The 25,227-nt window shown below is 47.3% G+C and overlaps 1 protein-coding gene across 1 annotated transcript in view; it reads left to right on the top strand.

Moving 5' to 3' along the window:
* LOC122931297 (transient receptor potential cation channel subfamily M member 2-like) overlaps positions 1–25,227 on the top strand; it is a 136,884-nt gene that overhangs the window by 97,877 nt on the left and 13,780 nt on the right. Inside the window, exons 24-26 of the mRNA XM_044285362.1 lie at positions 2,762–2,849; positions 8,256–8,337; positions 14,387–14,538. Coding sequence (XP_044141297.1) covers positions 2,762–2,849; positions 8,256–8,337; positions 14,387–14,538 — 322 coding nt within the window. The remainder of the gene's footprint in view (positions 1–2,761; positions 2,850–8,255; positions 8,338–14,386; positions 14,539–25,227) is intronic.

Here is a 25,227-nt window from a genome sequence, read left to right as displayed (position 1 = left end):
CGCTGTGCACACAGTTTATACCGGTTATACGGGTTGCACAGCGCTGAACACACAGTTTATACCGGTTATACGGGTTGCACAGCGCTGTACACACAGTTTATACCGGTTATACGGGTTGCACAGCGCTGTACACACAGTTTATACCGGTTATACGGGTTGGACAGCACTGTACACACAGTTTATACCGGTTATACGGGTTGCACAGCGCTGTACACACAGTTTATACCGGTTATACGGGTTGCACAGCGCTGTACACACAGTTTATACCGGTTATACGGGTTGCACAGCGCTGTACACACAGTTTATACGGGTTATACGGGTTGCACAGCACTGTACTCAGAGTTTATACCAGTTATACGGGTTGCACAGCACAGCGCTGTACACACAGTTTATACCAGTTATACGGGTTGCACAGCGCTGTACACACAGTTTATACCGGTTATACGGGTTGCACAGCGCTGTACACACAGTTTATACGGGTTATACGGGTTGCACAGCGCTGTACACACAGTTTATACCAGTTATACGGGTTGCACAGCGCTGTACATACAGTTTATACGGGTTATACGGGTTGCACAGCGCTGTACACACAGTTTATACGGGTTATACGGGTTGCACAGCGCTGTACACACAGTTTATACCGGTTATACAGGTTGCACAGCGCTGTACACACAGTTTATACCGGTTATACAGGTTGCACAGCGCTGTACACACAGTTTATACCGGTTATACGGGTTGCACAGCGCTGCACACACAGTTTATACGGGTTATACGGGTTGCACAGCGCTGTACACACAGTTTATACCAGTTATACGGGTTGCACAGCGCTGTACACACAGTTTATACCGGTTATACGGGTTGCACAGCGCTGTACACACAGTTTATACGGGTTATACGGGTTGCACAGCGCTGTACACACAGTTTATACCAGTTATACGGGTTGCACAGCGCTGTACATACAGTTTATACGGGTTATACGGGTTGCACAGCGCTGTACACACAGTTTATACGGGTTATACGGGTTGCACAGCGCTGTACACACAGTTTATACCGGTTATACAGGTTGCACAGCGCTGTACACACAGTTTATACCGGTTATACAGGTTGCACAGCGCTGTACACACAGTTTATACCGGTTATACGGGTTGCACAGCGCTGTACACACAGTTTATACGGGTTATACGGGTTGCACAGCGCTGTACACACAGTTTATACCGGTGATACGGGTTGCACAGCGCTGTACACACAGGTTATACCGGTTATACGGGTTGCACAGCGCTGTACACACAGTTTATACCGGTTATACCGGTTATGCGGGTTGCACAGCGCTGTACACACAGTTTATATGGGTTATACGGGTTGCACAGCGCTGTACACACAGTTTATACCGGTTATACAGGTTGCACAGCGCTGTACACACAGTTTATACAGGTTGCACAGCGCTGTACACACAGTTTATACCGGTTATACGGGTTGCACAGCGCTGTACACACAGTTTATACCGGTGATACGGGTTGCACAGCGCTGTACACACAGTTTATACCAGTTATACGGGTTGCACAGCGCTGTACACACAGTTTATACGGGTTGCACAGCGCTGTACACACAGTTTATACCAGTTATACGGGTTGCACAGCGCTGTACACACAGTTTATACCAGTTATACGGGTTGCACAGCGCTGTACACACAGTTTATACGGGTTATACGGGTTGCACAGCGCTGTACACACAGTTTATACCGGTTATACCGGTTATGCAGGTTGCACAGCGCTGTACACACAGTTTATACGGGTTATACGGGTTGCACAGCGCTGTACACACAGGTTATACCGGTTATACGGGTTGCACAGCGCTGTACACACAGTTTATACGGGTTATACGGGTTGCACAGCGCTGTACACACAGTTTATACCGGTTATACCGGTTATGCAGGTTGCACAGCGCTGTACACACAGTTTATATGGGTTATACGGGATGCACAGCGCTGTACACACAGTTTATACGGGTTACACGGGATGCACAGCGCTGTACACACAGGTTATACCGGTTATGCAGGTTGCACAGCGCTGTACACACAGTTTATACCGGTTATGCAGGTTGCACAGCGCTGTACACACAGTTTATACCGGTTATACGGGTTGCACAGCGCTGTACGCACAGGTTATACCGGTTATGCAGGTTGCACAGCGCTGTACACACAGTTTATACGGGTTGCACAGCGCTGTACACACAGTTTATACCGGTTATGCAGGTTGCACAGCGCTGTACACACAGTTTATACGGGTTATACGGGTTGCACAGCGCTGTACGCACAGTTTATACGGGTTATACGGGTTGCACAGCGCTGTACACACAGTTTATACGGGTTATACGGGTTGCACAGCGCTGTACACACAGTTTATACCGGTTATACGGGTTGCACAGCGCTGTACACACAGTTTATACGGGTTATACGGGTTGCACAGCGCTGTACACACAGTTTATACGGGTTATACGGGTTGCACAGCGCTGTGCACACAGTTTATACGGGTTATACGGGTTGCACATCGCTGTACACACAGTTTATACGGGTTATACGGGTTGCACAGCGCTGTACACACAGTTTATACCGGTTATACGGGTTGCACAGCGCTGTACACACAGTTTATACGGGTTATACGGGTTGCACAGCGCTGTGCACACAGTTTATACGGGTTGTTCAGTGCTGCTCTGCTCTTCTATCTCCATGTCTCTTTCTAAGGCTTCTGTTCTGTCTCTGCAGTGTCTCTGCGATGGTACGCCTATTTAATGTGGAGAAAGGAAGTGTGGGCCACCAGCTGGAAAAAAGGCTGTCCATGCTGGAGGAGCAGGTAAGGGCGGCTTCCCCGACCACCTCCTGTAGATGCGCAGTCAGCGCAAAAAAGCTGTTTATTGTGGTAATATCTCCCTCCTCCCAAATATGTAACTCTCACCCTGTAACCTCCACAAGATCACTACACTAATCTCCTGAAATCCTCTGTGCTGCTGGGACCCTGCTCCTCCACTATATAACTCTCAGCCTGTGACCATAAGATCAGCACACTCCTCTGCTGAAATCATCTGTGCTGCTGGGACCCTGCTCCTCCACTATATAACTCTCAGCCTGTGACCATAAGATCAGCACACTCCTCTGCTGAAATCATCTGTGCTGCTGGGACCCTGCTCCTTCCACTATGTAACTCTCATCCTGTGACCTCCACAAGATCAGCACACTCCTCTCCTGAAATCCTCTGTGCTGCTGGGACCCTGCTCCTTCCACTATGTAACTCTCATCCTGTGACCTCCACAAGATCAGCACACTCCTCTCCTGAAATCATCTGTGCTGCTGGGGACCCTGCTCCTTCCACTATGTAACTCTCACCCTGTGACCCCCACAGGATCAGCACACTGCTCTCCTGAAATCCTCTGTGCTGCTGGGACCCTGCTCCTTCCACTATATAACTCTCAGCCTGTGACCATAAGATCAGCACACTCCTGTGCTGAAATCATCTGTGCTGCTGGGACCCTGCTCCTTCCACTATGTAACTCTCATCCTGTGACCTCCACAAGATCAGCACACTCCTCTCCTGAAATCCTCTGTGCTGCTGGGACCCTGCTCCTTCCACTATGTAACTCTCATCCTGTGACCTCCACAAGATCAGCACACTCCTCTCCTGAAATCATCTGTGCTGCTGGGGACCCTGCTCCTTCCACTATGTAACTCTCACCCTGTGACCCCCACAGGATCAGCGCACTGCTCTCCTGAAATCCTCTGTGTAACGGACCATTTCAGGAGACAAGGGGTTAAAATCCGTTTAGGCGATATGCCCCTTTCTGAGAGACAGGCACAGCTACTGCAGAACACCAACCTCCCGAACTGGATACAAAATAGCACTCCAAACTGGAACCTCGCAAATAGCTGTCAGCAGACGAACAGGAAAAGGCGTACAGTCAGCTTACACTCCTGGCAATCAGTCTCCAACAGCATACAGGGAATCCCCCCAATAACGAGACAAGGCTCCGTGTTGAAGGTCTAGCAGTAGTCTGACTGTACTTCAAGTACAGCCTCTTTTATTGATAAAAACCAAACATAGTACTGCCCACAGGGTTTTGAAATCCAACCAATCAGTAATTCACAACACACACAATGTAAATACAGCAACCAATCGTTCCCGCCCCCTAGAGGACCAGAAGGGAGACTGCGACACAGGACAGATACAACATATCCCCACAATGCATCATGGTTTCCTCCTCTCCGTCCCAGAGACAACCGAAGGCAATCCAATTATCTCTCAGGACAAAGGGAGATCGCCAATACACATGTGGAGACACCAGGACAGACATCACCATTTAAACACACAATGGGACAATAGAACCACACCCAGCATATTCCTCCCAAGCTGACAAGTTACACTTATTATAAGTTGTTACAACTTTGTGAGGTTACATTGTCCATACATATAACTTACATCAATTTAAACAGTATAACTTGGGGGACAAACCTATCCAAAATTCCCGGGAATAGGTTCAGGGGTTTAAAAGTTACTATGGGCCATAATCCTGAGGCAAGAGGCTTTTAAACAGCCCCCTCCAAAACCCAGTGGCGAGGTTGGTTTCGCCACACATCTCCCCCCCCCCCCAGGGAAGACTAACCAGATACCTGACCTTACGCCGGTCGGTACCTGAGTTAGTCTGGCAGCCCACCCACAACCCAATACTGGACCTGCTGAATTTCGTAGCCTGTCTGTCCAGTGAATCCACCAAGATTATATTTGTAGCTGGTACTCCCGGTCTCTAAGTTGCTTCCTGGCTTGGAGTGGAGGTTGCTTTGTGGGCAGGGATCAGCGGGACTCTGCCTTGGTACCAGCGCTACCATGGAAGAAGCCTGGTTGGAGTCTGGTTGTTGGAGGGGGAAACCGACTGTCTCCCCTTTGGCTAAACAGCCCTGTTGCTGGGGGGCAGGACCGACTGTCCCTACCCCCTGTGCTGTAAGTGCAGAGACCGCGGTCCCATCTGCACTGTTGTGGGGCTTACTGTCTCCCCCTGGTGCGTTAAGCTGCCGCTGGGAAGAGGGGGTATCGAGCTCCTCTCCCATACATACTTCCAGCCGCTGGGGAGGGCGACCGACCGTCTCCGCTCCCAATACAGTGTCCTGCTGCTGGGGAAAGGAGACTGGGCTCTCTATTCCCTGTAGGACACTCTGCCGCTGGGGGACAGGACCGACTGTCTCTGCCCCCTGTAACTCAGCCTGCCGCTGGGGAGGGAGGCCGCTGCTCTCCCCTCTCTGCAGTTCACACTGCCGCTGGGGGACAGGACCGACTGTCTCTGCCCCCTGTAACTCCGCCTGCCGCTGGGGAATGGAGACTCGGCTCCCAATTCCCAAAAAATCATGCTGCTGCTGGGGGGCAGGAACAACTACCTCTGCCCCCTGTAACTCAGCCTGCCGCTGGGGAGGGAGGCCGCTGCTCTCCCCTCCCTGCACTTCACACTGCCGCTGGGGAATGGAGACTGGGCTCCCTCTGTCCCGCAACTGTAACTTCCGATGGAGGTCCACCCAACGTGGCAGCTGACCGTCACCTTCTGCCCGGTATAGTAGGGTCTTAGACACTAGACTCCTCACGAACTTCACGTATTTCTCAGCTGGATTGGGTCCGAAGAAGTTCAGCCGCAACCACATCATACGGTCAAATTCCTCCACAGAGTATCTGTACTCCACTGCTGGTTCCATCCTGGTGCTTTTAGGGTCACTGTACTGAGACATGCGTTGCCCTTACATTGTAGAATCCACAGAAATGGTGTCTCCTGTAGCTGTCCTTCTGGCTGTAGGAACGATCCCTCTGCTTGCCACCAATGTAACGGCACCGTTTCAGCAGACAAGGGGTTAAAATCCATTTAGACGATATGCCCCTTTCCGAGAGACAGGCACAGCTACTGCAGAACACCAACCTCCCGAACTGGATACAAAATAGCACTCCAAACTGGAACCTCGCGAATAGCTGTCAGCAGACGAACAGGAAAAGCATTCAGTCGGCTTACACTCCTGGCAATCAGTCACTAACAGCATACAGGGAATCCCCCCAATAACGAGACAAGGCTCCGTCTTGAGGGTCAGCAGTGATCTGACTGTACTTCAAGTACAGCCTCTTTTATTGATAAAAACCAAACATAGTACTGCCCACAGGGTTTTGAAATCCAACCAATCAGTAATTCACAACACACACAATGTAAATACAGCAACCAATCGTTCCCGCCCCCTAGAGGACCAGAAGGGAGACTGCGACACAGAACAGATACAACACATCCCCACAATGCATCATGGTTTCCTCCTCTCTGCCTGGGAGACGACCGAAGACAATCTAATTATCTCTCAGGACAAAGGGGAGATCACCAATACACATGTGGGGACAACAGGACAGACATCACCATTTAAACACACAATGGGACAATGGGACAATAGAACCACACCCAGCATATTCCTCCCAAGCTGACAAGTTACACTTATTATAAGTTGTTATAACTTTGTGAGGTTACATTGTCCATACATATAACTTACATCAATTTAAACAGTATAACTTGGGGACAAACCTATCCAAAATTCCCTGGAATAGGTTCAGGGGTTTAAAAGTTAGTATGGGCCATAATCCTGAGGCAAGAGGCTTTTAAACAGCCCCCTCCAAAACCCAGTGGCGAGGTTGGTTTCGCCACACTCTGTGCTGCTGGGACCCTGCTCCTTCCACTATGTAACTCTCCCCCTGTGACCCCCACAGGATCAGCACACTCCTCTCCTGAAATCCTCTGTGCTGCTGGGATCCTGCTCCTTCCACTATGTAACTCTCCCCCTGTGACCCCCACAGGATCAGCACACTCCTCTCCTGAAATCCTCTGTGCTGCTGGGATCCTGCTCCTTCCACTATGTAACTCATCCTGTCACCTCCACAGGATCAGCGCACTGCTCTCCTGAAATCATCTGTGCTGCTGGGGACCCTGCTCCTTCCACTATGTAACTCTCATCCTGTGACCTCCACAAGATCAGCACACTCCTCTCCTGAAATCATCTGTGCTGCTGGGGACCGTGCTCCTTCCACTATGTAACTCTCATCCTGTGACCTCCACAAGATCAGCACACTCCTCTCCTGAAATCATCTGTGCTGCTGGGAGGACCCTGCTCCTTCCACTATGTAACTCTCATCCTGTGACCTCCACAAGATCAGCACACTCCTCTCCTGAAATCCTCTGTGCTGCTGGGGACCCTGCTCCTTCCACTATGTAACTCTTATCCTGGAACCTCTACAAGATCAGCACACTCCTCTGCTGAAATCATCTGTGCTGCTGGGACCCTGCTCCTTCCACTATGTACCTCTGCCCCTGTGACCTCGACAAGATCAGCACACTCCTCTCCTGATATCCTCTGTGCTGCTGGGAGGACCCTGCTCCTTCCACTATGTAACTCTCATCCTGTGATCTAAACATGATCAGCTAAATTTTTCAAGGGTCGTACGACCTAAGCGTGGCTTGAACCACCCACTGACTAATTTTTTATTTTAAGTGCATAAAACTTATATCTTTATTGTTACTATTTAAAAGTTGAACTCTAGATTTGATTAAAAGTCCTCAGAATGAGCGGTGAGACTATTGTATATGTTTATATACCCCTCTTGGTATATGTCACTGGATGGGATAGCTCCTGATACACTTCTCAGGGCTTGCCCAAATCCCTAAATCTTTATGGCAACTTTATATTTAGTTGCAGCTAAATCTCTGCTATGAGGGCTCACTCCGCTCAATCTGATTGTAAAATGTATGCTCCCGCTTCCCTACATGTTTCGCCGAGCCTTCGGCGTCCTCAGGGGATATGCAGGTTTGCATTGGAGGGGGCGGTCCCTAAATTTTATGGGTTCGGTTTATATATAAACATGATCAGCACACCCTTTTCCTGAAATCCTCTGTGCTGCTGGGACCCTGTTCCTCCCACTATGTAACTCTCATCCTGTGACCTCGACAAGATCAGCACACTCCTCTGCTGAAATCCTCTGTGCTGCTGGGACCCTGCTCCTTCCACTATGCATCTCTCATCCTGTGACCTCCACAAGAACAGCACACCCTTTTCCTGAAATCCTCTGTGCTGCTGGGACCCTGCTCCTTCCACTATGTAACTCTCATCCTGTGACCTCCACAAGAACAGCACACCCTTATCCTGATATCCTCTGTGCTGCTGAGGGCATGTATTTTTAAGTGGTAACGCCCCCTCTCTCCCACAGATGGATAAGTCCGCACAGTACCTCCACTGGATTATTGCTGCCCTGACTGAGAAAGGTTTCAGCAGTAAAACCCGGATTTTAGGTAATTGTTACATTGTAATGCTTTACATACAGAAATAGTTACATAGTATATAGTTACATACAGTAGTATATAGTTACATAGTATATAGTCACATACAGTAGTATATAGTTACATACAGTAGTATATAGTTATATACAGTAGTATATAGTTACATAGTATATAGTTACATACAGTAGTATATAGTTACATACAGTAGTATATAGTTATATACAGTAGTATATAGTTACATAGTATATAGTTACATACAGTAGTATATAGTTACATAGTATAGAGTTACATACAGTAGTATATAGTTACATACAGTAGTATATAGTTACAGTAGTATATAGTTACATAGTATATAGTTACATACAGTAGTATATAGTTACATAGTATATAATCACATACAGTAGTATATAGTTACATACAGTAGTATATAGTTACAGTAGTATATAGTTACATAGTATATAGTTACATACAGTAAAATATAGTTACATAGTATATAGTTACATACAGTAGTATATAGTTACATAGTATATAGTTACATACAGTAGTATATAGTTATATATACAGTAGTATATAGTTAAATAGTATATAGTTACATACAGTAGTATATAGTTACATGGTATATAGTTATATACAGTAGTATATAGTTACAGTAGTATATAGTTACATAGTATATAGTTACATAGTACATAGTTACATACAGTAGTATATAGTTACAGTAGTATATAGTTACATAGTATATAGTTACATACAGTAGTATATAGTTATATACAGTAGTATATAGTTACATAGTATATAGTTACATAGTATATAGTTACAGTAGTATATAGTTACATAGTATATAGTTACATACAGTAGTATATAGTTATATACAGTAGTATATAGTTACATAGTATATAGTTACATACAGTAGTATATAGTTACATAGTATAGAGTTACATACAGTAGTATATAGTTATATAGTATATAGTTACATACAGTAGTATATAGTTACATAGCATATAATCACATACAGTAGTATATAGTTACATAGTATATAGTTACATACAGTAGTATATAGTTACATAGTATATAGTTACAGTAGTATATAGTTACATAGTATATAGTTACATACAGTAGTATATAGTTTATAGTTACATACAGTAGTATATAGTTACATAGTATATAGTTACATACAGTAGTATATAGTTACATAGTATATAGTTACATACAGTAGTATATAGTTACATACAGTAGTATATAGTTACATAGTATATAGTTACATACAGTAGTATATAGTTACATACAGTAGTATATAGTTACATACAGTAGTATATAGTTACATAGTATATAATCACATACAGTAGTATATAGTTGCATAGTATATAGTTACATACAGTAGTATATAGTTACATACAGTAGTATATAGCTACATAGTATATAGTTACATACAGTAGTATATAGTTACAGTAGTATATAGTTACATACAGTAGTATATAGTTACATACAGTAGTATATAGCTACATAGTATATAGTTACATACAGTAGTATATAGTTACATAGTATAGAGTTACATACAGTAGTATATAGTTATATAGTATATAGTTACATACAGTAGTATATAGTTATATAGTATATAGTTACATACAGTAGTATATAGTTACATAGTATATAATCACATACAGTAGTATATAGTTACATAGTATATAGTTACATACAGTAGTATATAGTTACATAGTATATAGTTACATACAGTAGTATATAGTTACAGTAGTATATAGTTACATAGTATATAATCACATACAGTAGTATATAGTTACATAGTATATAATCACATACAGTAGTATATAGTTACATACAGTAGTATATAGTTACATAGTATATAGTTACATACAGTAGTATATAGTTACATAGTATATAATCACATACAGTAGTATATAGTTACATACAGTAGTATATAGTTACATAGTATATAGTTACATACAGTAGTATATAGTTACATAGTATATAATCACATACAGTAGTATATAGTTACATACAGTAGTATATAGTTACATAGTATATAGTTACATACAGTAGTATATAGTTACATAGTATATAGTTACATACAGTAGTATATAGTTACATAGTATATAGTTACATACAGTAGTATATAGTTACATAGTATAGAGTTACATACAGTAGTATATAGTTACATAGTATATAATCACATACAGTAGTATATAGTTACATACAGTAGTATATAGTTACATAGTATATAGTTACATACAGTAGTATATAGTTACATAGTATATAATCACATACAGTAGTATATAGTTACATACATAAATAGTAACGGGGCGTTTCTGTGTAGAAGGTGATTTCTATACGTGAGATAGAAAGTCATAAACCCTTCTCTGAAGCTTCTACTGTATGTGCTATCAGCCGCTCCTGCAGAGATTCACCGCTCTAACTGTAAAGAATGCTTCTCACCTCTTATGACTGATCCTTCTCTACAAGTGACTCTCCAGTGTTACTCCTCCTAGGACATATGTATATAGATTATTAGTACCCAATCCTTCCCTACAAGTGACTCTCCAGTGTTACTCCCCCTTGGACATATGATGTATGTAGATTATTAGTACCTGATCCTTCTCTACAAGTAACTCTCCAGTGTTACTCCTCCTAGGACATATGATGTATGTAGATTATTAGTACCCAATCCTTCCCTACAAGTGACTCTCCAGTGTTACTCCCCCTTGGACATATGATGTATGTAGATTATTAGTACCTGATCCTTCTCTACAAGTAACTCTCCAGTGTTTCTCCTCCTAGAACATATGATGCATGTAGATTATTAGTACCTGACCCTTCTCTACAAGTGACTCTCCAGTGTTACTCCTCCTAGGACATATGATGTATGTAGATTGTTAGTACCTGATCCTTCTTTACAAGTGATTCTCCAGTGTTACTCCTCCTAGGACATATGATGTATGTAGATTGTTAGTACCTGATCCTTCTCTACAAGTGACTCTCCAGTGTTTATCCCCCTAGGACATATGATGTATGTAGATTATTAGTTCCTGATCCTTCTTTACAAGTGATTCTCCAGTGTTACTCCTCCTAGGACATATGATGCATGTAGATTATTAGTACCTGACCCTTCTCTACAAGTGACTCTCCAGTGTTACTCCTCCTAGGACATATGATGTATGTAGATTGTTAGTACCTGATCCTTCTCTACAAGTAACTCTCCAGTGTTACTCCTCCTAGGACATATGATGCATGTAGATTATTAGTACATGATCCTTCTCTACAAGTGACTCTCCAGTGTTACTCCTCCTAGGACATATGATGCCATCATTTAGGGGGCCGACGTGTTCTGACCTTGGTTTTTTGCATTTATGTATTTGTGTTCTTACTTTCTTTGGCCACCTGCATTTCATTGTGTATTTTCACGGATTTTATTACCCCCTTACAGATTTTCTTTCTTTCTTTATATGTTGTAAAGGCTGCAGCTTTCCTCTCCGATTTGTATTTCTTGAAGTCCCTCTTTTTCTCATTTATTGCCCTTTTTACACTATTTGTAAGTCACGCAGGGTTTCATTTTTTTCTCTTACTTGTTACCTGTAGGAATGTATTTAACAATATACTTCTCCACAGTAGATGTAAAGCAGCACTCGAATTTAGCATCAGTAATATGCAAAATAACCAAGAAGTCCAAGTTTTGGGTCTTCAACACAGTGAAAGCCAGAAATCTCTCCATCTGAAGGAAAACCAAGCAAAGGGTGTGCCCACTCTAGAGATCACCAGAGCCACCATATTAAGTGGTCCCTATGTCAAGATCCCTTCGAAGCCTTGAGGATGTGACAGGGGAGGCCTAAGCCTTTAGTATCAGTGTCCTTATGAGTCTATGTCCTGAAGTGCTGCGCCCAACCCTGGGAAATTCACCTTTTTAAAATTAAGTATTTTTGCCCCACTGACCCGAGTTTGTTATTTTACAGTTTAGTGTGAATATAATTATATTGTGGTCGCTGTCACCGAGGTGTGTTACCGGGGGCTTCAATAAATCAACATTAGACGGACGGTCCGGAGACAGGACCTCTTGAAAGAGGAGGGAGGAAGGCTATTGCCTAGGAATCTTCTATAAGGTGCTGGACTGGTCAGTAGAGGGGATATTGGGGGCTGGTAATTATTCACGCCCCTTGTCTGCCCTAGGCTGATCAGCCAGGGTGGAATTATGAGGAGGTTGGGGGTTGTTGTAGTGTACAGGGAGCTTTGAATGGACTAGGACCTGATGCCACAAGAAGAGACTGGGGATCGTCTACCATCCACCCTTGGCTGAAGGGAGCTGTCCTTCAAGTAACAGAGTACCCAGGATGACTGGGGGATAAATTGCGGGCGTCGGAGTAGCAGGTGGCAGCCCGGGATTCAGTCATTGTTGCTTCAGAGTAAGCCATGTGAGTTAGTGCTCCGCCTTGTTCTGTGGAGTGATTTCCCTATGATACAATAAAGTCCTCTGGATCAGTGCCCCATTCTTCATCCCTGTATGCTCTGTAATACACCCTCCTTGACAGCCCTGTCATTTCTAAAGAATGTAAAACCTTGAAAACTTACAGCCTAATCATGTCTCAGCCACAACAGTACCAGAGCCTCCAGCTCTACCATCATGAGAAGCATCCAGCCATGTCTGAGCCACACCAGTACCAAGGCCTTCAGCTCTTCCATCATGAGAAGCATCCAGCCCTGTCTCAGCCACACCAGTATCAAGGCCTCCAGCTCTACCATCATGAGAAGCGTCCAGCCCTGTCTCAGCCACACCAGTACCAAGGCCTTTAGCTCTCCCATCATGTGAAGCATCCAGCCGTCTCAGCCACACCAGTACCAAGGCCTCCAACTCTTCCATCATGAGAAGCATCCAGCCATGTCTCAGCCACACCAGTACCAAGGCCTTCAGCTCTCCCATTATGAGAACCATCCAGCCACACCAGTAACAAGGCCTCTAGCTTTCCCATCATGAGACGCATCCAGCCATGTCTCAGCCACACCAGTACCAAGGCCTCCAGCTCTCCCATCATGAGAAGCATATAGCCCTATCTCAGCCACACCAGTACCAAGGCCTCCAACTCTCCCATCATGAGAAGCATCCAGCCACACCAGTACCAAGGCCTTCAGCTCTCCCATCATGAGAAGCATCCAGCCACACCAGTACCAAGGCCTTCAGCTCTCCCATCATGAGAAACATCCAGCCACATCTCAGCCACACCAGTACCAAGACCTCCAACTCTCCGATCATGAGAAGCTTCCAGCCACACCAGTACCAAGGCCTCCAGATCTCCCATCATGTGAACCATCCAGCCACATCTTAGCCACACCAGTACCAAGGCCTCTAGCTCTTCCATCATGTGAACCATCCAGCCACACCAGTACCAAGGCCTCCAGATCTCCCATCATGAGAAGAATCCAGCCACAGCAGTACCGAGGCCTGCAGCTCTCCCATCATGAGAAGCGTCCAGTTACATCTCAGCCACACCAATACCAAGCCCATCAGCTCTTCCATCATGAGACACATCCAGCCATGTCTCAGCCACACCAGTACCAAGGCCTGCAGCTCTCCCATCATGAAAAGCATCCAGCCCTGTCTCAGCCACACCAGTACCATGGCCTCTAGCTCTCCCATCATGAGAAGCATCCAGCACTGTCTCAGCCACAACAGTACCACGGCCTCCGGCTCTCCCTTTCTGTTTGCATCAAATTTTATGCTTTTAGGAAATGTATTTTTTATTTTTTTATATACTTTTTTTCTTTCTTCAGAGTTGGTTTGTAACTGACGGATCTCCTTATCCATTCTAATCCTCGACTACCAATGTATTCTGACCCCTCTCTAACCTGTCTACCTCCATATTTATAGCCCCCTCCCCCCGTCCCTAGTTTTAATGCATTGCCACCTGAGAATGAATTCTCTCCCCCAACACAGAAGCTCCCCTTCCATTGAGGTGAAAATTATCGTATTATAGTAGAGCAGTGTGACCAGACATCACAGGTCCACATGACCACCCACACTTTCCTGTAGATGACATAGTTGTCACCTGTCTCCTCTCGGCAGTGCACAGCAACTCTACAGAGTCTGAGGTGAAGACAACACCGGCCACCAATGGAGAGAAGAAGTGTCTGTACCACGTGAACTCCAGGATCCTGCAGTATCCCGACTTTGGAGCAGCTCGTCAGCCGGTGCCAGATGAACTTGTGCCATGGGAGGTATGTAGGATGTGCATGCATGTACGAGTCACCTATGTATGTACATCTGCATGTATGACTTATACACATGTATATGTTTGCATTTCTGATTTCCCTACATGTATGAGCTAGCCGTGTGTATGCGTTATATACATGCCACTTTTATTTACCTGTCCCCGTGTGACTGGAGACAACTAAAGGATGCCATATACAGCAAAGATCCAGGTGGAGAACTACTTATAATCCAAAATAGCAGTTCTCAGGAATGGCCTCCCCCGACCAGGAAACCATCACACATGGCCTCAACACCTTCCTTCACCCCTCCCAACCAGGAGACCATCACACATGGCCTCAACACCTTCCTCCCAACCAGGAGACCATCACACATGGCCTCAACACCTTCCTTCCAACCAGGAGACCATCACACATGTCCTCAACACCTTCCTCCCCCGACCAGGAGATCATCACACATGGCCTCAACACCTTCCTTCCAACCAGGAGACCATCACACATGTCCTCAACACCTTCCTCCCCCGACCAGGAGATCATCACACATGGCCTCAACACCTTCCTTCACCCCTCTCAACCAGGAGACCATCACACACGGCCTCAACACCTTCCTCCCATCTCCAAAACCAGGAGATCATCACACATGGCCTCAACACCTTCCTTCACCCCTCCCAACCAGGAGACCATCACACATGGCCTCAACACCTTCCTCCCACCTTCCAACCAGGAGACCATCACACATGGCCTCAACACCTTCCTCCTACCTCCCCCGACCAGGAGATCATCACACATGGCCTCAACACCTTCCTTCACCCCTCTCAACCAGGAGACCATCACACGTGGCCTCAACACCTTCCTCCCATCTCCCAACCAGGAGACCATCATACATGGCCTCAACACCTTCCTCCCATCTCCAAAACCAGGAGACCATCACACATGGCCTCAACACCTTCCTTCACCCCTCCCAACCAGGAGACCATCACACATGGCCTCAACACCTTCCTCCCACCTCCCAACCAGGAGACCATCACACGTGGCCTCAACACCTTTCTCCCATCTCCCAACCAGGAGACCATCACACATGGCCTCAACACCTTCCTCCCACCTCCCCTGACCCGGAGTTTATCACACATTGCTTCAACACCTTCCCTCACCACTCCCAACAAGGATACCATCACACATGGCCTCAACACCTTCCTCTCACCTCCCAACCAGGAGACCATCACACATGGCCTCAACACCTTCCTCCCACCTCCCCTGACCCGGAGTTTATCACACATGGCTTCAACACCTTCCTTTACCACTCCCAACAAGAATACCATCACACATGGCCTCAACACCTTCCTCTCACCTCCCAACTAGGAGACCATCACACATGGCCTCAACACCTTCCTCCCACCTCCCAACTAGGAGACCATCACACATGGCCTCAACACCTTCCTCCCACCTCCACAGTCAAGGAGATCATCACAACACCTCTATCTCGGGAGATGTGAATCCTAGAGAGCTGAGACCGGGTCTAAAACCTTCCTGGACACCTGATGTCCCTATGTGCCAAATTTGGTGCAGATCCATGGTGTTCTCCGTAACAGTGACCTGTACAGCACCCCTCCCCTTAATAGTGATCTCCACAGCACCCTCTACCTTAATAGTGATCTCCACAGCACCCTCCCCCTTGATAGTGATCTCCACAGCACCCCTCCCCCTTGATAGTGATCTCCACAGAACCCTCTACCTTAATAGTGATCTCCACAGCACCCTCTACCTTAATAGTGATCTCACAGCACCCCTCCCCCTTGATAGTGATCTCCACAGCACCCTCTACCTTAATAGTGATCTCCACAGCACCCCTCCCCCTTGATAGTGATCTCCACAGAACCCTCTACCTTAATAGTGATCTCCACAGCACCCTCCCCCTTAATAGTGATCTCCACAGCACCCTCCCCCTTAATAGTGATCTCCACAGCACCCTCCCCCTTAATAGTGATCTCCACAGCACCCTCTACCTTAATAGTGATCTCCACAGCCCCCATAAGTGTTCTCCTATTCCCTTAACATTGACCTCCACAGCAGTCTTCCCCCTTAACAATGACATCCACATCACCTCGCCCCCTTAACATTGACCTCTACAGCACCACGACCCTTTAATAGTGACCTCCACTGCACCACACTCCCTTAAGAGTGACCTCTAACAGTGAAGAAAAATGGCTGAGTTGTTATGGAAACCTGGTGTAACTGTGCATGTCAAGGACTGAAGGACCTGCGAGTTTCTATTGGATAATAAGAGTCATGTGACTGTGTGAATGTCAGTTAGAATGTGAGTCAACCTGCAAGCTCCTATTGGCTAATACATTTTTGGGGAATATCTTAGGAACGGTAGGTACATTCTAGAAGAGAGCTGAGACTCAGTCTGAAACCTGGAACTAACATGGATTGTATGAGGATCTGCATCATGTAATTACAGCACCTGCCGACAACCGCGAAGATACAAATACAACAAATAGGACAAAATAACAGACAAGGTCAATGTGCAGAACTAGTCACCCCCTACAGTCAGTGTGCAGAACTAGTCACCCCCTACAGTCAGTGTGCAGAACTATTCACCCCCTACAGTCAGTGTGCAGAACTAGTCACCCCCTACAGTCAGTGTGCAGAACTAGTCACCCCCTACAGTCAGTGTGCAGAACTAGTCACCCCCTACAGTCAATGTGCAGAACTAGTCACCCCCTACAGTCAATGTGCAGAACTATTCACCCCCTACAGTCAGTGTGCAGAACTAGTCACCCCCTACAGTCAGTGTGCATAACCAGTCACCCCCTACAGTCAGTGTGCAGAACTAGTCACCCCCTACAGTCAGTGTGCAGAACTAGTCACCCCCTACAGTCAGTGTGCAGAACTAGTCACCCCCTACAGTCAGTGTGCAGAACTAGTCACCCCCTACAGTCAATGTGCAGAACTAGTCACCCCCTACAGTCATGTGCAGAACTAGTCAACCCCTACAGTCAGTGTGCAGAACTAGTCACCCCCTACAGTCAGTGTGCAGAACTAGTCACCCCCTACAGTCAGTGTGCAGAACTAGTCACCCCCTACAGTCAGTGTGCAGAACTAGTCACCCCCTACAGTCAGTGTGCAGAACTAGTCACCCCCTACAGTCAGTGTGCAGAACTAGTCACCCCCTACAGTCAGTGTGCAGAACTAGTCACCCCCTACAGTCAGTGTGCAGAACTAGTCACCCCCTACAGTCAGTGTGCAGAACTAGTCACCCCCTACAGTCAGTGTGCAGAACTAGTCACCCCCTACAGTCAGTGTGCAGAACTAGTCACCCCCTACAGTCAGTGTGCAGAACTAGTCACCCCCTACAGTCAGTGTGCAGAACTAGTCACCCCTACAGTCAGTGTGCAGAACTAGTCACCCCCTACAGTCAGTGTGCAGAACTAGTCACCCCCTACAGTCAGTGTGCAGAACTAGTCACCCCCTACAGTCAGTGTGCAGAACTAGTCACCCCCTACAGTCAGTGTGCAGAACTAGTCACCCCCTACAGTCAGTGTGCAGAACTAGTCACCCCCTACAGTCAGTGTGCAGAACTAGTCACCCCTACAGTCAGTGTGCAGAACTAGTCACCCCCTACAGTCAGTGTGCAGAACTATTCACCCCCTACAGTCAGTGTGCAGAACTAGTCACCCCCTACAGTCAGTGTGCAGAACTAGTCACCCCCTACAGTCAGTGTGCAGAACTAGTCACCCCCTACAGTCAGTGTGCAGAACTAGTCACCCCCTACAGTCAGTGTGCAGAACTAGTCACCCCTACAGTCAGTGTGCAGAACTAGTCACCCCCTACAGTCAGTGTGCAGAACTAGTCACCCCCTACAGTCAGTGTGCAGAACTAGTCACCCCTACAGTCCGTGTGCAGAACTAGTCACCCCCTACAGTCAGTGTGCAGAACTAGTCACCCCCTACAGTCAGTGTGCAGAACTAGTCACCCCTACAGTCAGTGTGCAGAACTAGTCACCCCCTACAGTCAGTGTGCAGAACTAGTCACCCCACCCCCTACAGTCAGTGTGCAGAACTAGTCACCCCTACAGTCAGTGTGCAGAACTAGTCACCCCTACAGTCAGTGTGCAGAACTAGTCACCCCCTACAGTCAGTGTGCAGAACTAGTCACCCCCTACAGTCAGTGTGCAGAACTAGTCACCCCCTACAGTCAGTGTGCAGAACTAGTCACCCCCTACAGTCAGTGTGCAGAACTAGTCACCCCCTACAGTCAGTGTGCAGAACTAGTCACCCCCTACAGTCAGTGTGCAGAACTAGTCACCCCCTACAGTCAGTGTGCAGAACTAGTCACCCCCTACAGTCAGTGTGCAGAACTAGTCACCCCCTACAGTCAGTGTGCAGAACTAGTCACCCCCTACAGTCAGTGTGCAGAACTAGTCACCCCCTACAGTCAGTGTGCAGAACTAGTCACCCCCTACAGTCAGTGTGCAGAACTATTCACCCCCTACAGTCAGTGTGCAGAACTATTCACCCCCTACAGTCAGTGTGCAGAACTATTCACCCCCTACAGTCAGTGTGCAGAACTAGTCACCCCCTACAGTCAGTGTGCAGAACTAGTCACCCCTACAGTCAATGTGCAGAACTATTCACCCCCTACAGTCAGTGTGCAGAACTAGTCACCCCCTACAGTCAGTATGCAGAACTAGTCACCCCCTACAGTCAGTGTGCAGAACTAGTCACCCCCTACAGTCAGTGTGCAGAACTAGTCACCCCCTACAGTCAGTGTGCAGAACTAGTCACCCCCTACAGTCAGTGTGCAGAACTAGTCACCCCCTACAGTCAGTGTGCAGAACTAGTCACCGCCTACAGTCAGTGTGCAGAACTAGTCACCCCCTACAGTCAGTGTGCAGAACTAGTCACCCCCTACAGTCAGTGTGCAGAACTAGTCACCCCCTACAGTCAGTGTGCAGAACTAGTCACCCCCTACAGTCAGTGTGCAGAACTAGTCACCCCCTACAGTCAGTGTGCAGAACTAGTCACCCCCTACAGTCAGTGTGCATAACTAGTCCCCCCTACAGTCAGTGTGCAGAACTAGTCACCCCCTACAGTCAGTGTGCAGAACTAGTCACCCCCTACAGTCAATGTGCAGAACTAGTCACCCCCTACAGTCAGTGTGCAGAACTAGTCACCCCCTACAGTCAGTGTGCAGAACTAGTCACCCCTACAGTCAGTGTGCAGAACTAGTCACCCCCTACAGTCAATGTGCAGAACTATTCACCCCCTACAGTCAGTGTGCAGAACTATTCACCCCCTACAGTCAGTGTGCAGAACTAGTCACCCCCTACAGTCAGTATGCAGAACTAGTCACCCCCTACAGTCAGTGTGCAGAACTAGTCACCCCCTACAGTCAGTGTGCAGAACTAGTCACCCCTACAGTCAGTGTGCAGAACTAGTCACCCCCTACAGTCAGTGTGCAGAACTAGTCACCCCCTACAGTCAGTGTGCAGAACTAGTCACCCCCTACAGTCAGTGTGCAGAACTAGTCACCCCCTACAGTCAATGTGCAGAACTATTCACCCCCTACAGTCAGTGTGCAGAACTATTCACCCCCTACAGTCAGTGTGCAGAACTAGTCACCCCCTACAGTCAATGTGCAGAACTATTCACCCCCTACAGTCAATGTGCAGAACTATTCACCCCCTACAGTCAGTGTGCAGAACTAGTCACCCCCTACAGTCAGTGTGCAGAACTAGTCACCCCCTACAGTCAGTGTGCAGAACTAGTCACCCCCTACAGTCAATGTGCAGAACTATTCACCCCCTACAGTCAGTGTGCAGAACTAGTCACCCCCTACAGTCAGTGTGCAGAACTATTCACCCCCTACAGTCAATGTGCAGAACTAGTCACCCCCTACAGTCAATGTGCAGAACTAGTCACCCCCTACAGTCAATGTGCAGAACTATTCACCCCCTACAGTCAGTGTGCAGAACTATTCACCCCCTACAGTCAATGTGCAGAACTATTCACCCCCTACAGTCAGTGTGCAGAACTATTCACCCCCTACAGTCAGTGTGCAGAACTAGTCACCCCCTACAGTCAGTGTGCAGAACTAGTCACCCCCTACAGTCAGTGTGCAGAACTAGTCACCCCCTACAGTCAGTGTGCAGAACTAGTCACCCCCTACAGTCAGTGTGCAGAACTAGTCACCCCCTACAGTCAGTGTGCAGAACTATTCACCCCCTACAGTCAGTGTGCAGAACTATTCACCCCCTACAGTCAATGTGCAGAACTAGTCACCCCCTACAGTCAATGTGCAGAACTATTCACCCCCTACAGTCAGTGTGCAGAACTATTCACCCCCTACAGTCAATGTGCAGAACTATTCACCCCCTACAGTCAGTGTGCAGAACTATTCACCCCCTACAGTCAGTGTGCAGAACTATTCACCCCCTACAGTCAGTGTGCAGAACTATTCACCCCCTACAGTCAATGTGCAGAACTAGTCACCCCCTACAGTCAATGTGCAGAACTAGTCACCCCCTACAGTCAATGTGCAGAACTATTCACCCCCTACAGTCAGTGTGCAGAACTATTCACCCCCTACAGTCAATGTGCAGAACTATTCACCCCCTACAGTCAATGTGCAGAACTATTCACCCCCTACAGTCAATGTGCAGAACTAGTCACCCCCTACAGTCAGTGTGCAGAACTATTCACCCCCTACAGTCAATGTGCAGAACTATTCACCCCCTACAGTCAGTGTGCAGAACTATTCACCCCCTACAGTCAATGTGCAGAACTAGTCACCCCCTACAGTCAATGTGCAGAACTAGTCACCCCCTACAGTCAGTGTGCAGAACTATTCACCCCCTACAGTCAGTGTGCAGAACTAGTCACCCCCTACAGTCAGTGTGCAGAACTAGTCACCCCCTACAGTCAGTGTGCAGAACTATTCACCCCCTACAGTCAATGTGCAGAACTATTCACCCCCTACAGTCAGTGTGCAGAACTATTCACCCCCTACAGTCAATGTGCAGAACTAGTCACCCCCTACAGTCAATGTGCAGAACTAGTCACCCCCTACAGTCAATGTGCAGAACTATTCACCCCCTACAGTCAGTGTGCAGAACTATTCACCCCCTACAGTCAATGTGCAGAACTATTCACCCCCTACAGTCAATGTGCAGAACTAGTCACCCCCTACAGTCAATGTGCAGAACTATTCACCCCCTACAGTCAATGTGCAGAACTAGTCACCCCCTACAGTCAATGTGCAGAACTAGTCACCCCCTACAGTCAATGTGCAGAACTAGTCACCCCCTACAGTCAATGTGCAGAACTATTCACCCCCTACAGTCAATGTGCAGAACTAGTCACCCCCTACAGTCAGTGTGCAGAACTAGTCACCCCCTACAGTCAGTGTGCAGAACTAGTCACCCCCTACAGTCAGTGTGCAGAACTAGTCACCCCCTACAGTCAGTGTGCAGAACTATTCACCCCCTACAGTCAATGTGCAGAACTATTCACCCCCTACAGTCAGTGTGCAGAACTATTCACCCCCTACAGTCAATGTGCAGAACTAGTCACCCCCTACAGTCAATGTGCAGAACTATTCACCCCCTACAGTCAGTGTGCAGAACTATTCACCCCCTACAGTCAATGTGCAGAACTAGTCACCCCCTACAGTCAGTGTGCAGAACTAGTCACCCCCTACAGTCAGTGTGCAGAACTATTCACCCCCTACAGTCAATGTGCAGAACTATTCACCCCCTACAGTCAGTGTGCAGAACTATTCACCACCTACAGTCAATGTGCAGAACTATTCACCCCCTACAGTCAGTGTGCAGAACTATTCACCCCCTACAGTCAATGTGCATAACTATTCACCCCCTAAAGTCAGTACTCTGTAGAGACCCTTTTGCGGCAATCACAGCTCCAAGTCTCTTTGGATAAGTCTCTAGGAGCAGTTGCCACATCTGACCGCTGGGATTGTTGCCCGTTCCTCCTTGCAGAACGGCTCCGGCTCCTTCAGGTCGGATGTTTGCGCTTGTGAACAGCGATCTTTACGTCTGACCTCAGATCTTCTATTGGACTGAGATCTGGGCTGTGACTCGGCCGTTCCATCACATTTACATGTCTCCCCTTAAACCCCCCAAGTGTTGCTGTAGCCAGGGCCGGCCTTAGGTGCGAGCTAACCTTGTGGTGCTCCCCCCCCCCCCCCCTTACCCCTGGTCACATAAACATACACAAAGAGGAAAAAAATCTCTGAGTACAGTCTACAGATAATGTAGTAGTGTTACCTGCAGTCCTATGTAAAACCACAGATAACACTAGTGCTGATAATGTGGTAGTGTTACCTGCAGTCCTGTGTAAAACCACAGATAACACTAGAGCTGATAATGTAGTAGTGTTACCTGCAGTCCTGTGTAAAACCACAGATAACTCTAGTGCTGATACTGTAGTAGTGTTACCTGCAGTCCTGTGTAAAACCACAGATAACACTAGTGCTGATAATGTAGTAGTGTTACCTGCAGTCCTGTGTAAAACCACAGATAACACTAGTGCTGATAATGTGGTAATGTTACCTGCAGTCCTATGTAAAACCACAGATAACACTAGTAATGATAATGTGGTAATGTTACCTGCAGTCCTGTGTAAAACCACAGATAACACTAGAGCTGATAATGTGGTAGTGTTACCTGCAGTCCTATGTTAAACCACAGATAACACTAGTGCTGATAATGTAGTAGTGTTACCTGCAGTCCTGTGTAAAACCACAGATAACTCTAGTGCTGATACTGTAGTAGTGTTACCTGCAGTCCTGTGTAAAACCACAGATAACACTAGTGCTGATAATGTGGTAGTGTTACCTGCAGTCCTGTGTAAAACCACAGATAACACTAGAGCTGATAATGTGGTAGTGTTACCTGCAGTCCTATGTAAAACCACAGATAACACTAGTGCTGATAATGTAGTAGTGTTACCTGCAGTCCTGTGTAAAACCACAGATAACACTAGAGCTGATAATGTGGTAGTGTTACCTGCAGTCCTGTGTAAAACCACAGATAACACTAGAGCTGATAATGTGGTAGTGTTACCTGCAGTCCTGTGTAAAACCACAGATAACACTAGTGCTGATAATGTGGTAATGTTACCTGCAGTCCTATGTAAAACCACAGATAACACTAGTGCTGATAATGTGGTAATGTTACCTGCAGTCCTATGTAAAACCACAGATAACACTAGTGCTGATAATGTGGTAATGTTACCTGCAGTCCTGTGTAAAACCACAGATAACACTAGAGCTGATAATGTGGTAATGTTACCTGCAGTCCTATGTAAAACCACAGATAACACTGGAGCTGATAATGTGGTAGTGTTACCTGCAGTCCTATGTAAAACCACAGATAACACCAGTGTCGATCATGTGGAAGTGTTACCTGCAGTCCTTAGTGTGCCTCCCTGTGTCTATCGCACGGACTTCATGCTGGCGGCGCTGCCTCCTCTTCCTTCTTCTTCTTCTTCTCTTGCACAGAATGTTCTGAAGCAGCTGCGTCAAGACATAGGAACACCGTGGCCATGGTGACACACAGGAAGAGACACACATATACAGGGACGGACACGCACACACAGGGACAGACACGCACACACAGGGACGGACACGCACACACAGGGACGGACACACACACAGGGACGGACACACACACAGGGACGGACACACACACACAGGGACGGACACGCACACACACACAGGGACGGACACACACACACAGGGACGGACACGCACACACAGGGACGGACACACACACAGGGACGAACACACACACACAGGGACGGACACGCACACACAGGGACGGACACGCACACACAGGGACGGACACGCACACACAGGGACGGACACACACACACAGGGACGAACACACACAAACAGGGACGAACACACACACACAGGGACGAACACACACACACAGGGACGAACACACACACACAGGGACGGACACACACACACACAGGGACGGACACACACACACAGGGACGGACACGCACACACAGGGACGGACACGCACACACAGGGACGGACACACACACACAGGGACGAACACACACAAACAGGGACGAACACACACACACACAGGGACGGACACACACACACAGGGACGAACACACACACACAGGGACGAACACACACAGGGACGGACACACACACACACAGGGACGGACACACACACACACACAGGGACGGACACGCACACACAGGGACGGACACGCACACACAGGGACGAACACACACACACACAGGGATGAACACACACAGACGGACACACACACAGACGGACACACACACACAGGGACGAACACACACACACAGGGACGAACACACACACACAGGGACGAACACACACACAGAGACGGACACACACACAGGGACGGACACACACACACAGGGACGGACACACACACACAGGGACGAACACACACAAACAGGGACGAACACACACACACACACACACAGGGACGAACACACACAGACGGACACACACACAGACGGACACACACACACAGGGACGAACACACACACACAGGGACGAACACACACACACAGGGACGAACACACACACACACAGGGACGAACACACACAAACAGGGACGAACACACACACACAGGGACGAACACACACACACAGGGACGGACACACACAGGGACGAACAC

This window comes from Bufo gargarizans, chromosome 3 (assembly GCF_014858855.1).
Source record: "Bufo gargarizans isolate SCDJY-AF-19 chromosome 3, ASM1485885v1, whole genome shotgun sequence".
Taxonomy (NCBI): Eukaryota; Metazoa; Chordata; class Amphibia; order Anura; family Bufonidae; genus Bufo; species Bufo gargarizans.
This window is presented reverse-complemented; position numbering and strand designations above follow the sequence as displayed.